This window comes from Metarhizium acridum, assembly GCF_019434415.1.
Source record: "Metarhizium acridum strain ARSEF 324 chromosome Unknown scaffold_1, whole genome shotgun sequence".
NCBI classification, from domain to species: domain Eukaryota; kingdom Fungi; phylum Ascomycota; class Sordariomycetes; order Hypocreales; family Clavicipitaceae; genus Metarhizium; species Metarhizium acridum.
Window position 1 is genome coordinate 1,695,527 of NW_027094015.1, and position 14,748 is coordinate 1,710,274.

Consider the following 14,748-nt stretch of genomic DNA (forward strand, 5'->3'; position numbering starts at 1 on the left):
GTTATTAACCTGGAGTTCTCCGCAGGAGTACTCCGTACGGAGTAGAGGTTACTGGAAGCTCATTAAAGCATATAGTACTCCGTATGCATCATCCACTGGTCGGTGACCATGTGCCACCAGATGCAGTGCCGTGTCTCAAAAATGGTGATCTTACCGGTAGCCCGATTCAAAAATGAATAAGCGAGATTTGGCATGAAAGTGACCTGTCGACGGCACATCTCTTTCATTGCAGGTTTTACTGTTCGGGCATCCTAGGATACGTCAGTTGGTCTGAGCGGTGACGAGAAGCGAAAAAAGCATCGGTCAACGCGCTTTGTGTTTGTTTCATTGTCAAGGTTGGAGGACCGGCTTTAAGGATCGCAGATTGCTACCTACCGTGACGACACATTCACAAATGTGTTTTTTGGGGGGTCGTTCAAAGAAGTGATAGTAATGGCTTTGTGACATGCAAGCATATTTTGTCGACGACACGATGCAATGCTTATATCGATGGACTTCAAATTCTCCGTCCAAGGCGTTGGGCCGACTGTTGGGTATCGGGAAGGATACGGCGGGAACACATGACTGGATTACACCTTCCGGACTCTGTGGATTGCTGTTTGAAATGTCTACAAACGCAATCAGGGGCAAAGAAGTGTCTGGAGGTTTCGAGCTTGGCCATCTAGCTGAAGCTGATGCCACCGCAGGAGCTTGATCTCATAGGCCAAGGAGCGAAAGTATTGTGAAACAAGTTATACAGAAAAAGGCTGAGGAAGATATTAAAATTCTCGGCGACGTATCTGCAAGCCACACCCTTCGTCACAAAGGCACCATGCCTACTCCGTACGCTACCCAAGACATTGCTCCATATTTCTAATGCCCAATTTCTACTCCCCTTTGTTGGAGGACTCCGTAGTACTCAAATTAAGAACTTCGACTGTTTCAATAATATGTGGCATCCACTCTCACCGATCAGCCTTGTTCACCACTTCTCCCATACCAGCGCCGGAATAGCAGTCCTCATTAGCGACCAGTGTCCTAAGGCACTAGTCTCATGCCACTTGGCCAACTTTGCCGTCTCATTCTTCCTCAAGATGCCCTCATCACCCCCTATTAGCATGGCCGTTTCAGGCATCTCGTTTGGCAAACCCAGAAACTCTTGTCTGGCTGGGCTCTGCAAGAAGTCCTTGGTTGTGGGACGTCGGAAGCTGAGCGGGCTGCCGTCTGACTTCTTGCAGAAAATAACCATGTTGGTGAAATCTATGCCCTTGGTTTTGATGGACTCTGTGTCTGGTGGCATTTCGCGGAAGATGCGACACGTTGGGAAGACTTGCTTGATAGTGCGGTAAATGACTTTGGGTGGTGGGAGGGCCAAATCACCTGCGTAGTTCTGTGGCAACGTCGTGAGCAAGTTTGGCGAGTCTAGTAGTGAAAAGGTCGATGAGGCAGACTTACAATGGCAACAGTGCCTTCGGGCTTTAACAGCGCGTGCAGGCCCTGGAAGAACTCAAGGGTGAAGAGATCGATAGGCTCGGCCCCGCCGGTGAACACATCGTGAACGATGTAGTCGTATGTCGAGGGTGCTGTTTTAGCAAGCTCACCGGTGTAGCTGACAGCATCCTGCAATACAGGTGGGTTATTTTCCTTCAAATCAAAGTACTTGGATGCAAATTCGTAAACAACTGGATCCATCTCTACGACGGTTGTGCTGATTCCATGGGAAACAAGCGCAGAAGGCGTCGTCCCAACACCAAGCCCGCTGCAAGGACAAGTTAGCCACGAAGATATTCTGCAGCGGAAACTGTTACTCACATCACCAATGCCTTGGCATCCTTGTCATCCACGGGTGCTGCCGACTCGACCAATCTAACAGCTTCTAGCATGGCGAAGACGCCATAAATCGGCTCTGATACCGGTCCCCCTCTATAACTGATCCACTCCCCTCCCAGTAGGCTATGATCACAACGCATAACCCTAAAGCCCTGCTCTATGCTCTGTACGACTGAAATATAACCAGTCACCGACTCACGCCTCTCAATGAGCAACCAGTTATCAGTCATCAAAGAGCTCATTAGCCTCTGAGTGGCGGCTGGAGACTGCAGATGGCTGTTCAGGAACGTGGTGTGGAGGAATGGGAATGCCGCGTAAATGAGGTACTTTGAAGGGGAGAGGACCATGTAAGCAACTGAGAGGACAATCTCCAAGCCCAGTCTAGTAAATACCAGGAGTCTGCCCATGATCTGGGGCAAATACACGCCAATCTGGTTTTCAAAGAACTTGAACAAGGCCCAAGACCCAATACCAGGCCCGGCATCAGCCACGACATTTGGCAACATGCCCAATCGTGCCCCCTCCCAGTAATCGGCCACGGAAGCAGATGTAAATAGTGCCAACGGTAGTAGCGTAAGGCTCTCTGTGACCACGGGACCCCATTGCGCGCCGAATGTCTGGCTGAAGGCAGCTAGAAAATGCTGCAACCCGGGAATGCAGACGGCAACCATGGGAAGGGCTTTGGCCGGGGCGATTGGCAATGAATCGCGCAGGAACGTGTTACCAGCCCACCCCAGGAAGCATCCTCCCATGACAAGCTTTGAGTGCCATATTGATGAGGGAATGGATCCATACACCGGTGAAAGGTTGAGCTGAGAGACGTGGGAGTAGAGTCCAAGGAGGGCTAGAAGTAGGGTGATGCGAATATAAATGTTCAATTGGCCCAAAAATCGATTGCTAAATGTGTCGCTCCGAGCCTTGTCAGCCAAGTCTTGAAGCTCCTTCTCAAACCTCTCAGGCGTAAAGCCCGTCGCCTTGTCTTCAGAGTTGGCACCAGGGCCGGATGCCTCCCTTGGTGTAGCCTTTCTCGCCATGATCAAACGGAAAAAAAAGGTGTCGTGTCCGCCCAGCAGACATGAGGGGTCCTAAGCTGATGGAAGATACGAGTCGAGAAAGGTCAAAAATAATGAGGTAAACCCAGAATTACCTCGAGAGCTCTCAATCATTGAAGACAAGTTGGCCGTGCTGGTGCGTTTCACCCTGAAATCCGTATGTACGTGCGAGCATGTTGTACCAGTTGACCAGAAAGAAGTATGGATTTAGCAGCTAGGGTACCGATTGCCGTACCCAGGTACTCCTTGCTCCGGTGTGGCTTGCTGCCTTCCTTCCCGTCGAGTGGGGGCGTTAGCCTTGCTCAAGATGCAGATGTCCTGGGTCTGTTAAAGAGGTCTAGAAGCAGCGGGCCTGAAATTTAATGAGAATAGAAGAAGTCAATACTTGGCAGAAAGAGCAAAAGAGAGAGGCGGGGGCTCTAAAAGGTTCCTGCAATTCCAAAAGACGGGAGTATGAGGAAAACAAACTTGGGCATTGACAAGATTCAAATACAATTGTTACAAATCGCACATAAGCAAAAGTACCAGGTACCTAGGTACTTTAGTAGGCACGAGCTTTCATACACAGTGCGCTATATTTTTTCAGATACAAAAACCTCTACTAACGTTAATATTGTCCTGCTCTAACGAACTGTGCTCGGACCGTTCAGAGGGGACTTAAACCGTGCCTGCCCTCGGACCATCTCGGCACCCGAATCCAATGTGTTGACCCCCCAGCCGTTAGCTATGTTGTAACTACTACGTGCACCTTCCTGTAACAGCTTCGTCCTGCCCCTTGTTGAATTACTCACCAATAGGAGCTAGCCTTGATGCTGACATGCGCACACTTACGTCCACACTGCTAGACGGTAATTTTCTCACGTGGTTGCGCAATACTATCCATCTATTTGCTCATAATCAATCTGACGAATTCATAAAAACATCATATTTAGTCCCCCCTCTCCTCCTGATCAGAGTCGAATGCAGCTACACAACAGAATATTCTACAACCCCGACTCGCGGCTATTCGTCGCCCACCATCACAGTACTTTCGTACACATTCATGATGAGCATCCAAGTCAGGAAAAGCACATAAAATTCAACGACGACAATGATCGCTCTTCTATTAAGACCAAACGAGAATTCAATAAGCCTCCGATACCCGGTAGTTTCATCATGCCGTAGCCGGGCTTGACTCGACCACCACCCAGGCCCCCAGTCTTCATATCGGGGTCGCATAGCTGTCTTCCATTTCGTCGTCGCTGCTTGAATCATCACTTTGGGGGCTTTGTGCGCTGCTCACATCAGCGCTGTGAATGTTGCTGAACTGGCCCATCAGGCTGCCGCCGCCAGAGAACGACCCCGGAAATGAGGGCGGGCCAGATGGCGCTGACATGTCGGCTAAGCTCCCACTCCGACTCATGGACGGCTTTTCCGGTAGCTTCTTCAACAACCCGGTTGAGATATCTAGCATCGATATCGCAAATTGCGTCAGGGCTTTGCTCTCAACGGGTTTGGAACTCACCGAGAGAGTCCATCGGTACTCCCCTAAGCGACGACGGTACCAGTCGGCTTCTTCTCGACCTGGAGACGTTGCCCACAACAGGGATCCAAATGTGCCAATCAGTGCAAAGTTGGTCTTGGATGAGAAAAACCAGAATGAACGCAGGTGGTTCGGGGTCAGCCGATTGACAAAGTCCATGGCCGAGATGAGACGGGCCTTTGCTGCGCTTCGACAAATATGCTGGACATAAGGATCCACGGTCGTTGGATTGGATGCCAATGATCGAATGATTCTGCGGTGCAGTGTGATCTCCGTAGCAAAATACCCCAGGTGGAGATATCCAATACTCGATAATCTGTTCGTCGAGGGTGGCGAAACGGGGGAATAACTTGTCATAGAGAAGGATTCGAGACGAATGTTTGCCGGCAGACCGCTATACCATTCCTTGAGTTTCAGCTGAACCGGTTTGGCAAGAGACAAAACAAGCTGAGTGCCTTGAGGGCCGGCATCAGCGATATTCTGTGTCGAGTTCAAAGTGTAGAATGTCTCGAGAATCTCCGCCAGGATTTCAGACAGCTGCACAAAGCGAGTAAACAGGAGCCTGCCCTTTTCAATGTCTTGTTTCTCATCTGAGTCGTTCTCATCCCATTCAACATCTGGAAAGTCGTTGGCAGTCAAAGCTCGCACGCCCCAGTTTGATGAGAAGATATGGGACGGTCGTCCATGTACCAAGGCGCCCCATTTGTCCTGCATGTATAGTGCCCATGCCAGCCTTCGTCTCAGCCCCTTCTCCCAAGGGGGTATCTTCCAGTTTGAACAATCCAAATGCAACCCGAGCTCTTGACCTATGGCTACAAGTTGAGCTGTTGGCGCCCACTGGTCCCCTTCTGGACGTTGGGACAAGAGCAAACCAGCTTGGATAGTAGATAATTTAGGTCTGTTCATGGCATCTGCTAATGTGCTGCAGATGAGTCTCTCCAGTTCTCGCACATCAGGGCGAGGAAGGTTCGACAGCTTTTCGCTGTGATCCCACCAATTAATGGCTAAAATATATACTGCAGCCAGGATAGGCGGTGAAAACTCTCGGTGGGATCGCTCGTACTTCTCCAAGAAGACGTGTTTCTGAATGATTGGAAACGCTGGATGAACGATGCGGAAGTACAAGTCGATCAAATGACGTCCATTTGGCGATACCACGGCCTCGATGGCATCTAAATCTTCCATCACATGATCATATCCCGGTGTACTATTGTCTGGCAGCATCAGAAAGGTGTCGTTGTCGCTAACCTTTCTCAAGATACCTCTGGCCAACAGACTTTCATCCTGCGGATCGAAAGCGGAGAGGTTAATGAGCGATGGTTCAAAATCAGTGGTAAGCCCGATGTATTGACTGAATCGATCGTTTTGCATGCCAAGAGTCCTCTTGAGAATTGTTGGCCCACCCACATTTGCCAGGTCTTCTAGAAATGAGCTACTGGCTGCTGTGCTAGATAAGCTAGAATTGCCGAGTTTGCGAGTAGAAATATTTGGTGAGCTAGGGCCATGAGACATGTTAGAAATTTATCATTTCCGAAATCCAAATGTACTTGTGATGAAAGCGGCAGCCTCCCACAATACTCTGTATGAGTGCGAACCAGCAAAGAGAGAGGGAATACGAGGTAGTTCCATAACAATAGCAGTAGAACTAACCTTCGTTTGCCAAAGCTGGCTTCGCGAGCTAGCACTCCATTCATTTTCCTCTTGCGAGACTGAGGGCTCGCCAATGAACTTGGTAGGAAAGAGCACTCGGAGCCGTTGGCTTGACAGGCAGCGCAGCCGTCCTCGTCATCACTCAAAACGCACTTGGTTCCAGAAAACCGACAGGATTGGCACGGAGCAAAGGTCGACCCGGCCAGTGAAGAAGATTCGATAGAGGCTCCGGTTTGAACACTACTAGGACCAATCTCAAATTTGCACAAACTGTCTTGTCGTTGAGGTGCTGGGTCTCGCCTTGGAGGTTTTGGAGCGATGGCTATGGGAGCCGTTCGCTGAACCGAGTTGTGAGCCATGCCGGTAGAGAAGGGTAACTTTAAAAATGTTCGTAGTACTTTAATATATTGAATAGTATATATGTCAAATATGAATGCCCCTTTTGCGGTAAGGAGAATCCAAGAGTAGGAGGGTCGTCGGTGGGGTGCCGATATGCCGTATCAACACCGAGGGCACGAGAATTTTTGCTGTAGTGCACAAAGACGGTGCTCGAGTAATGCAAAACGAGTACCGGAAAAAAAAAGAGGTATTTTGGGTCGAATTACTCGATACCTGAGCCAAAAACCGATGGTAACAACAACCCCTGACACGATTTAAGGCACAGCAACAGCCAAATTTGACACCAAACAACGGGCCAAGTCAATATTGCTCGCAGCCGTACCCTTTTCCAAGTCGAAGCCGATTAGTTTGATCAAGGGTTATGCCTCTCGAAAATTCAGTGTCAGGGAGTCAAGTTACCACGGAGGCCAGGATGAGATAACCGTGGGTTATCGGAGTCATTGAGACCGACAGCTACGGGTACTCTCTTTTTTTCTCGGAGCAGATTCCGTAACGTAGTACGTCTGATTAGCAAAAGAGGTCAAAACACTAAGACCGCGAGAGAGACATTGAGCTTCTCTTCTAGGTGCAGAGATCTTCGGAGTTAAGACGATCAGGTAATAGAGAAGGGGGGAAGTAGGATCCCAATAGCAATGAGTAAAGGGTGCCTTGTGCCTTGTGCCGTGTCTGCGATGAGGCAGGATGCAATGAATTCGCCAGCACGAATATATGTGAGAACGGAGGGTAGGGGATTGAGAAAGTAAAAAAGAGGAGTAGAGACAACAAGAGAGTTTTTTTTTTTTTTTAATTAAACAATCCTGATGTCTGGCTCCTCGATGGCACGTTCTCGCGCGCACGCCCTGTGTGCCAATGGAGAGGTAGAAAAATCGAAAGAGGCAACAACGTAAACCCACGCTTAGTCGCGCCTACCTAGTACAAAGTTACGAAAAAAAAAAAAAAAAAAAGTGTGACATGTGCATCTTCCCCGGACTGGGGGTGACCCTTTGTGCCGGAACTGCTCGAGTGAGAAACACCACACACACACAACCCGGCCAGCGATGACGGATGAAATGGGACCGTCGGTGGAGACAGAGAAATTTATCCCAGTTAAGTGATCGAATGAGTGGCATGGCATTGACAAAGCACTAATCCTATCGTTAATTTTTGTATCTAGGTCGTTTACCAGGTTCAGAGCGTTACCACACCCTCCGTACAGTCTGCAACACTGGCAGAGATCGTGGCTGGAGTGGCCGGCCGAACCGGGGCATGGCGATCCCGTTATATCAACAGGTCATCTTCCAGCGTCGCAGAAAGGCGTCAGAGATGGATAAACTACGCTACGGCCAACTAGACCAGGTTAGCTTGATACTTTGTTTCTCCTTAGTGGTGTCTGGCCCTATCAACCAACCATCACACCTCTTGCGCCAGCTTGCTTTTCTTATCGGGGATTACGATTGGCGACAGCCGCCAAATGGTGGCTCTCAGCCTTTGCAACCACATTTTGTGATGGGGCTACTATCTCAATGTCTTGCTACGAACCGCGGTTATGGATCTGTCACTGGGGATGGATATACGGGGGATCAGCAGTGATTACTCCGGGGCGACAAAGTGCCATCAACCCAACCTGGTTTGCTCATCAGGTTGTCGCCGAATTCCTCACACGTACTCCGTACTCCGTATGCGGTTTGCGGAATCCTTGCCCGCGACCTTCTGCGGCCCTGAAATTAGCAGGTGTCAACAAATCGTCGGGCCAGGACCTGGACCTGCCAGCCTATGGCCTGATAGGCTATCTTCGCTACGAATACTCCGTTTTCCGTACGACACCCTGTCCCTAATACTAAGAACGAAACCCTTCCCACGAAGACACGCGACATTCCAACATAACCCCTGGCTCCAACATCCAATGTTGTGATATGTCGGAAACCTGCGCCCTTTGTACTCCGTACGCGGACCTAATTCGTCACACGCGCAGGCAGCTCACAAAAAAACCCCTCATGGCAAGTTATCGCCAGCAGCAATTTTCAAGCATCAAGCAACATTTTGTCTCCCAGATACGTCAGGGGAAGACAACAAACACTAGGATCTTCCTGCAAGCACGCCGCCGTCATTATCGCTGTACGTCGTGACGTGCAACAACTGGCCTGCAATTGCGATTTGAGTGCATTGTGCCCACCGCCATCACCGTATCATGTTCGCCAGGTTTCAGGGTCGTCTGCGAGATGGAGGGCAGGGATCTATCTCAAAAGTCGAAGGCCCCAGAATTGCTTAATCTGAGAACCAGGGTGCTGTTTCTCACATCTCACTGGACCATTCGTTATCAGGAGATAGAAATACATAATGGTAAAGGAGTCCTTGGCCCGCTGATATGCAGGCCACAGGAGCTTTTCCATACCTTTCGCTCCAAGGCCCTGGTCTTCATCGTTGCGAAGCCGCCCTCCCCCCACCCTGATACTCTCCACCGTCTCATCATGGTGGCTTCCGGCCCTCCATTTCCAATGAGGCGCTCCGTTAGACCAGGTAGAAGAGCATTCAGAGTTGCCGACGTGGTATGTTCAGCCACTCCGCCGACGCTGTCAGCGACAAGTGGTGCGCAGGGTGTCGCCCAGGCTACTTCCTATTACCAAATCGAAAACCATTTGAACGTTCGCAGCGTGGAGCCCCAGAATATCTAACGTAATGGCTCTATTGGCGCGGGCCACAATCGAGTCATTCCGTTCGGTCCTTCTGACCTCCTGTTACCATGTCGTTGAATGAGGCTGCTGCAACGGGAGATCGGGTTGCGAGTTGCGAGTTGCGGATTGCGGGTTGCTTCTCATACAAATCAAAGATGTACGAGAATCATACTTGGCTTGGTCAACAGAGGAACTGAGGGAAACTCTATCGCCATTATGAAGAGCAGACTTGTGTAAATGGCATGTTAGATTCGGGTTGGCTTCCCGAGCCCTTGCCTTTGACACATCTCTCATGCCCAAATCGCCAGTCACGCCGCAGCTTGGTCCGGAAAGGGCACAGGGCAATTCCCCAGACAAAAAGCTTCATGCCCTGTTTTGTCATCTGCCCGGGGCGTGATGTACGAGTTTATCAGGTACGGGTAAGTTCTAGTGAGGTCTTTTTGTCAAAAAAACAAACGGTCCTTTGGCGTGAAAATGTTACCACGGCTTATTAGTTACCAGCCTGCCGAGATGGGCCATCTCACGCCACGGTCCCCTCCCCTCCTCCTCCTCCTCCTCCTCCTCCTCCTCCTCCTCCTCCTCCTCCTCCTCCTCCTCGACAACTTTCTAGTACAAACTTCAAGAAGTCCTGTTGGTTCCATGAGGAAGAATTGGGTTAATGTGCATTCTGCAGACATGCGCGAGCTTCTATGCAACGATACTTTACCTGGCTGTACAACAGGAGAGTGGCCTCGGGAGATGCCACCCCTTGTCCGTTAATCTCGGCTCGTCAACTTGGACGACGTCATCCGGAGGGCGGAAGACGGGGGCCAGCAGCCAGAATTCAAGACTGCTCGGCGCTGCTGTTCACGATGTGTTCCCCACAAGGCGCCGAAACTGACGGCGCCGCGGCGGTCCTTTCCCACCTCCGTTGGTGAGGGGTATCGTGGCCCTTTCTAGGCCCGGGCTTCGAGAAAACGCGGTGTTTCGGTGTTTCGGAGAGCGGTGTGCCTGTGTCACTGCAACCACATCGAATGGTTACATGTCCGTTCAACAATCACTGCTGCTGTGTTGCGTGAGGATGTATATGTAGGTACCTAGGTAAATAACTCAGCCATGTACTCCGGTGTATGCGCTTCTCTCAATTAGGCAACGAGTCAGATGGTTGAGCTTTGCGCTTCTTTCAATACTATTTGGTTGGGACATTGGATTATTGCCCGGAGCTGAACGAGACAGACGAGTCAGCTGATAGAGCTACATGCATACACGATGCACCAATTCACACACGACGACTGAGAATGACAGCATGACAGCATGACATTTGCAGTTCCAATAGGAATACACCAGACCTTCGGATATTGCCTGTTTCTCGAGTTAAACCGGCCAATATTACACGTGATTCACAACTCAAGTGAGCACCACAGGGCTGGGGTAGCTGAGGACAGAAAATACTGCTGCCACAATACTACTGTACTGGGTTGCATCCGAAATGCATTACAGCGATCTGGACCCCACAGAAGACACGGGAGAGGCTTATTGTTCGGAGTAGGGGGGACTGTGATAAGAAGGCTTCTGACGGCAAAAAAAAAAGTCTTGGTATTCGGTTTTTGAAAGACAGTTCAGGAGGGCTCTTGACGAGCAACATATGTATGGCCACAGCATACAATGAATATTGGCAAACCTGCCTCAGCCGACGAAAACCGAGTTCGTCCCGCTTTAAGCCTTTCCATCAAGCCGCTGCGTCTTTTAGATTATTATTGCGCCTGACGTTGCTGTGCCGTGTCCAGCGAAGCCGGCGTCCAGACCATTGTGTGCTCCAGATATCGCTCTGTTCGCTTCTTGGACCCGCGAGGCGGCAGCATCATCTGCAGCTCCTGTCTAGTCTCGAAACCTAATCTCTTATAAAGTGGCACGGCAGACATGACACCTTCCAATACGATGGCTTTGCCAGCGTCCTCTGCCATGTCCTTCAGCTCTCTCAACAAAGCGGATGCAGCACCGCGTCCGCCCCATTTGGGGTCGGTGCATAAAAACGTCACGTCTGTTATGGGGGAGTTTAAAAGATTCTGTCAGTGATTGTGTAACCCTCTTTTACAAGAAAAAAGATAGGTCATGAGCCCTTATATCGATGACACATTCTCGTAAGATTGTTGTATTATTGTGTGTAACGTATTGATCCAAACGCGGGACCGAGGAATGGAAACACCACCACATGGGTAACCGAGGGAGCAAGAAAAAAGAAAGAAAAAAAACACCGACATGTCTAGTTGGTGAGAGATCAAAGGGAGGATGGCGCATTATGTACTCTCGGCCATGCCAAACATAGTGTGCAAGATCAAAGAAGAAGTTGGAGAAAAAGAAGAAAAAAGGGACTTACGAAAATAGCCCTTCTGGCCGAGAATTCTCTTCCTTATATCTCCCGCAATACTCGCATACTCATCCAGAATCGACCGTCCACAAAAGTCCGGCCACTCATCCTCCACCGCCGTCGTACGAGGCGCCACGGCATCCTCGCCGCCTGGCCCATACTCCAGCCACTTGATGAAGCTCGCAGTGTCGCCCGTTGCCGGATCCCTCGCGATCAGCACTCCCTTGCCAGACTGCTGGATATGCTCCCGCGTGTTTCGCGTGAGCCACTCGCGGAAATACTCCCATGCTTGGGAGTTGGGAAACTGCGCGTTGGTGAGGACGTCGTCTGCCATGGCGCGGAGGTGGATGTCTGCCGTGAGGGCCGCATCGTCCGCGAGGGGGATGACGATGTCGAATGATGGCTTGGCCATGTCGAGGCTGACTCGTAGACTTGTCTCTCTATACCGAGGTTTGTCGCAAAGTGAATCCGGATCGATCCTACGCAACACCCTTTCAAAAGACTTGAGATGTGTAGGACGGCGTTGTGATTCTAGTCATGTGACTGATGTGACTTTAGCAGGTTGACTCTTTTGATGACGCCGCGGACGCCGACTCCACAAAAGACGCTTTTGGCATGTCTCACGATGTGCGATGTGTCATGTCCGGATTGGGATGGTAGCTGATAAAATTGACTGTGAAATGGGCGACCTACTTTTTGATGTAGCGAGCTCGTTGTTATCCCCTTACGATTCGAAAGCTTGATAATAGCCTAGGCAAGTATACGTATCGCACTTGACAGCTATTTCATGCAAGTTTATCTGGTTTGAGGGCCATCACCTCTCACCATGTTGGGTAGGCGTTTATTCAGTCATATGTTCATATTTAATTTTTGTCTATGCTATTCCCATGCTAATAAGCCGAACCCTGCAATAGTGAAATGGAAGAAAAAGAAAAAAACAAGAGTCAATGCAAAGATATCATGACGTCACTTAACTAGACCCTCAGCTCTTTGAGTAAGCCTGGATCTTGGCAGCATGTTCCTTCATGTCCGTGATTTTAGGAAAGTCGTTACGCGACGCCGCAGGAGTAATGGAAGCTTGCTCAAGCGTGATATTAAGGCTGTCGACTTTATCCAGAGGAATCACGGTCCCATCGGCCTTGCTGATCTCTACCTGAACAAGGTGTTCGATGGCTTCCAGGGTCCCATTCGACGACGACCCCTTGGTAAGAAACGCATCAATAGACAGACTGCTACGCAGGTTTCCGTTGGCCGGAAAGAGCATAACGGGAATGGTGCCGGCTCGCTTCCCAGCGATGAAGACCTTGACAGAGCAAGGACGCTCAACCTGGGCTCTGTCAAGCTCGACATGAGCAAAATGCCGAGTCTTGGCTTGCGAGCCACCGCGCTTGGCAAAGGCCGAAGGCGGCGCGTAGAGGGAGTTGATGGTCTGTATGGAGTCTTGTCGGAGCTGCGCCGCAGACTTGCGCCAATGCTCGAGTCCCTCGTATGTGTACCCCATTCCCTTGATGCTAGAAACTGACCTGGGCGTGTGGTATCTGAGTTTGCGGTCAGAAAACGGCTGTAGAGGCGAGTCCTGGTTGATTATGGTCCCCTGGGGAGTTGAGAAACGCGATTGACCTCTGTAAGAGCCGCTGAAACTAGCCTGGGAGGGATCGATGAATTGCCAGTACGCCCAGAGGCGATCAACCTGAGTGTGGTGAAGCATGCTGTCATGCAATTGTCAGTGAGGAGACGAGGGCAAAGAGGCTCCCAGGTTGGCAGACTTACAACAGGGGCTCGAAACCGCTCAGCTCAGCGTCGAAGAACTGGCCCTTGCAGGCGGCCGAGTAATGAACATCGTTGTGCAGCTCTTCGAGATGATGTACTCTGCCCCTGACGGCAAACTGGTGAAAATTGCTAGCGGTGGTGAATATATCGTACTAATTTGTTTGTTAGCACGATACCGTCGAGAAACGAGGCCTTCCCAGCTCCTTGTCCAACTCACAGTAGCCTGCTTCAGTCTATAGTCTTGCAGTTCTTGATTGGCCGAGTCCGGGTATCGTCCCGGATCAGGACACCTCGCCATCTGGGGTGTTTTGGAAAACTCTCCAAATTCGCCGTCTAGAGCTTCCCTTGGGTATTTATACGTTGATAATGGGTTCCTAATCTCGATACGTCTCAGGTTCTGGCCGTTTGGAATGTTGACAGATACTCTTTCCGGCACGGTGCAGGGAGGAACGTTGGAATCAGCAGACCAGTCCCAATATGGTGAGCGAAGGTTATTTGCCGCCGCCATGTATTGGCCACGGTATCTTGCCGGGTATTGGGAAGCAATTCCAACAGCGTGCTCGACCAGGAGCTGCTCGAAAAGCAAGACGAATGGCCGGTGCCAGGGCAGAAAGAGGGCTTCCTGTTTGCTCGGTTAATATCAAGCCGGTACGGAGAGACCATCTACTTGATGCTTCCCGTCCCCTCAAAACTTACACCGTGAGGGCAATACCCGCCCCAGCCGTCATTATTACGTGCCCCTCCACGGTTCCATTCAATAAATGGTAAGCCATGAATGCCTATATCGGGTGTTAACTACTGCCAATGGTCCCAAGGAAGAGCAGCCGTGACAAACCAGAAATCTGGAAGTAGCCAAGAGGGTCAGATGCATTCATCGACTGGAGTGAAGCGAGTGCCCGGATATAAAGATCCCTGTGTGTGCCATGTTAGACGGTTTCCTCGTTTCCTCACCATGACTTTGGATCAAGCCCCGGTTCTTCTTACCATTGAGGACCTCCTTCGGAGTACAAGTCATTCACATTCCGCCTCAGAGGAACATTGCCATTGGCGGCCGCAGGAGCACCAGTAACAGGGAATTGAGCAGAGGACAGCAAAGGTCCAAGGCCAATGGCCAAGAGCGCAGTAGCCGACTTGACCAACATTCTGGACTGATATCGTGAGAGTCTATGGATTGACTTGTATCTGTCCGGTCACGACCGAGTCGGGAGAATTTAGTTTCCAGACCATGGCAACAGCAGAGGGCATGTCTCCAAGATATACTCGTCTACAATCGCTCCCTATCCTGCAGCCTTGTCAGAAATGAAAGACGAGAAACTGGTCCCACGGAGATCCGTGTCCTCCAGCCCGCGGCCACGCCGCACCGGGAGGCCCTGGCGATCCCTGATGCACATGTTCCCGTGTGCGTGTGCAAGGATCTCCCGGCAGCCGCGTTTGTGGTTGCATGCAAGCGTGCAGTACAAGGACGATTATTGTGTATCCATGAAAACCAAGCCGGTCGGTGTGCTCACGAACGGCTCTCCCATAAGCACAGGCAGGCCATGGCGCCCC

At 50.6% G+C, this 14,748-nt stretch overlaps 4 protein-coding genes across 4 annotated transcripts; all 4 read right to left on the minus strand.

Annotated features, from left to right (window-relative positions):
• Positions 1 to 710: 710 nt before the first annotated feature.
• J3458_000469 (uncharacterized protein) lies at positions 711 to 3,019 on the minus strand. Its single transcript, XM_007810869.2, has 3 exons — positions 1,792 to 3,019; positions 1,435 to 1,738; positions 711 to 1,369 (listed from the first exon to the last, which is right to left on the minus strand). The coding sequence occupies exons 1-3, from the start codon at positions 2,841 to 2,843 to the stop codon at positions 962 to 964; spliced, it is 1,764 nt and encodes a 587-aa protein (XP_007809060.2). The 5' UTR covers positions 2,844 to 3,019; the 3' UTR covers positions 711 to 961.
• Positions 3,020 to 3,717: 698 nt separating this feature from the next.
• DAL81_1 (Fungal specific transcription factor) lies at positions 3,718 to 7,980 on the minus strand. Its single transcript, XM_066116151.1, has 2 exons — positions 6,034 to 7,980; positions 3,718 to 5,878 (listed from the first exon to the last, which is right to left on the minus strand). Exons 1-2 carry the CDS (start codon positions 6,390 to 6,392, stop codon positions 4,063 to 4,065), a joined length of 2,175 nt encoding a protein of 724 aa, XP_065978033.1. The 5' UTR covers positions 6,393 to 7,980; the 3' UTR covers positions 3,718 to 4,062.
• Positions 7,981 to 10,816: 2,836 nt separating this feature from the next.
• Positions 10,817 to 11,842, minus strand: J3458_000471 (uncharacterized protein; the record flags this gene model as incomplete). Its single annotated transcript, XM_007810867.1, has 2 exons — positions 10,817 to 11,103; positions 11,440 to 11,842. 2 exons carry the CDS (start codon positions 11,840 to 11,842, stop codon positions 10,817 to 10,819), a joined length of 690 nt encoding a protein of 229 aa, XP_007809058.1.
• A 570-nt stretch (positions 11,843 to 12,412) lies between these two features.
• J3458_000472 (uncharacterized protein) lies at positions 12,413 to 14,342 on the minus strand (the record flags this gene model as incomplete). Its single annotated transcript, XM_007810866.2, has 6 exons — positions 12,413 to 13,139; positions 13,201 to 13,352; positions 13,418 to 13,822; positions 13,897 to 13,979; positions 14,036 to 14,112; positions 14,185 to 14,342. 6 exons carry the CDS (start codon positions 14,340 to 14,342, stop codon positions 12,413 to 12,415), a joined length of 1,602 nt encoding a protein of 533 aa, XP_007809057.2.
• Positions 14,343 to 14,748: the final 406 nt, after the last annotated feature.

What these genes read in the sequence shown, in the direction of transcription:
- J3458_000469 (XM_007810869.2), bottom strand. Translation starts at nt 2,843, where the DNA reads ATGGCGAGAAAGGCTACACCAAGGGAGGCATCCGGCCCTGGTGCCAAC. An exon ending in GATGCCAAGGCATTGGTGAT is followed by an intron (nt 1,739 to 1,791) that starts GTGAGTAACAGT and finishes TTGTCCTTGCAG; the next exon opens with CGGGCTTGGTGTTGGGACGA. An exon ending in CCGAAGGCACTGTTGCCATT is followed by an intron (nt 1,370 to 1,434) that starts GTAAGTCTGCCT and finishes ACGTTGCCACAG; the next exon opens with AACTACGCAGGTGATTTGGC.
- DAL81_1 (XM_066116151.1), bottom strand. Translation starts at nt 6,392, where the DNA reads ATGGCTCACAACTCGGTTCAGCGAACGGCTCCCATAGCCATCGCTCCA. An exon ending in GCCAGCTTTGGCAAACGAAG is followed by an intron (nt 5,879 to 6,033) that starts GTTAGTTCTACT and finishes TCATGGCCCTAG; the next exon opens with CTCACCAAATATTTCTACTC.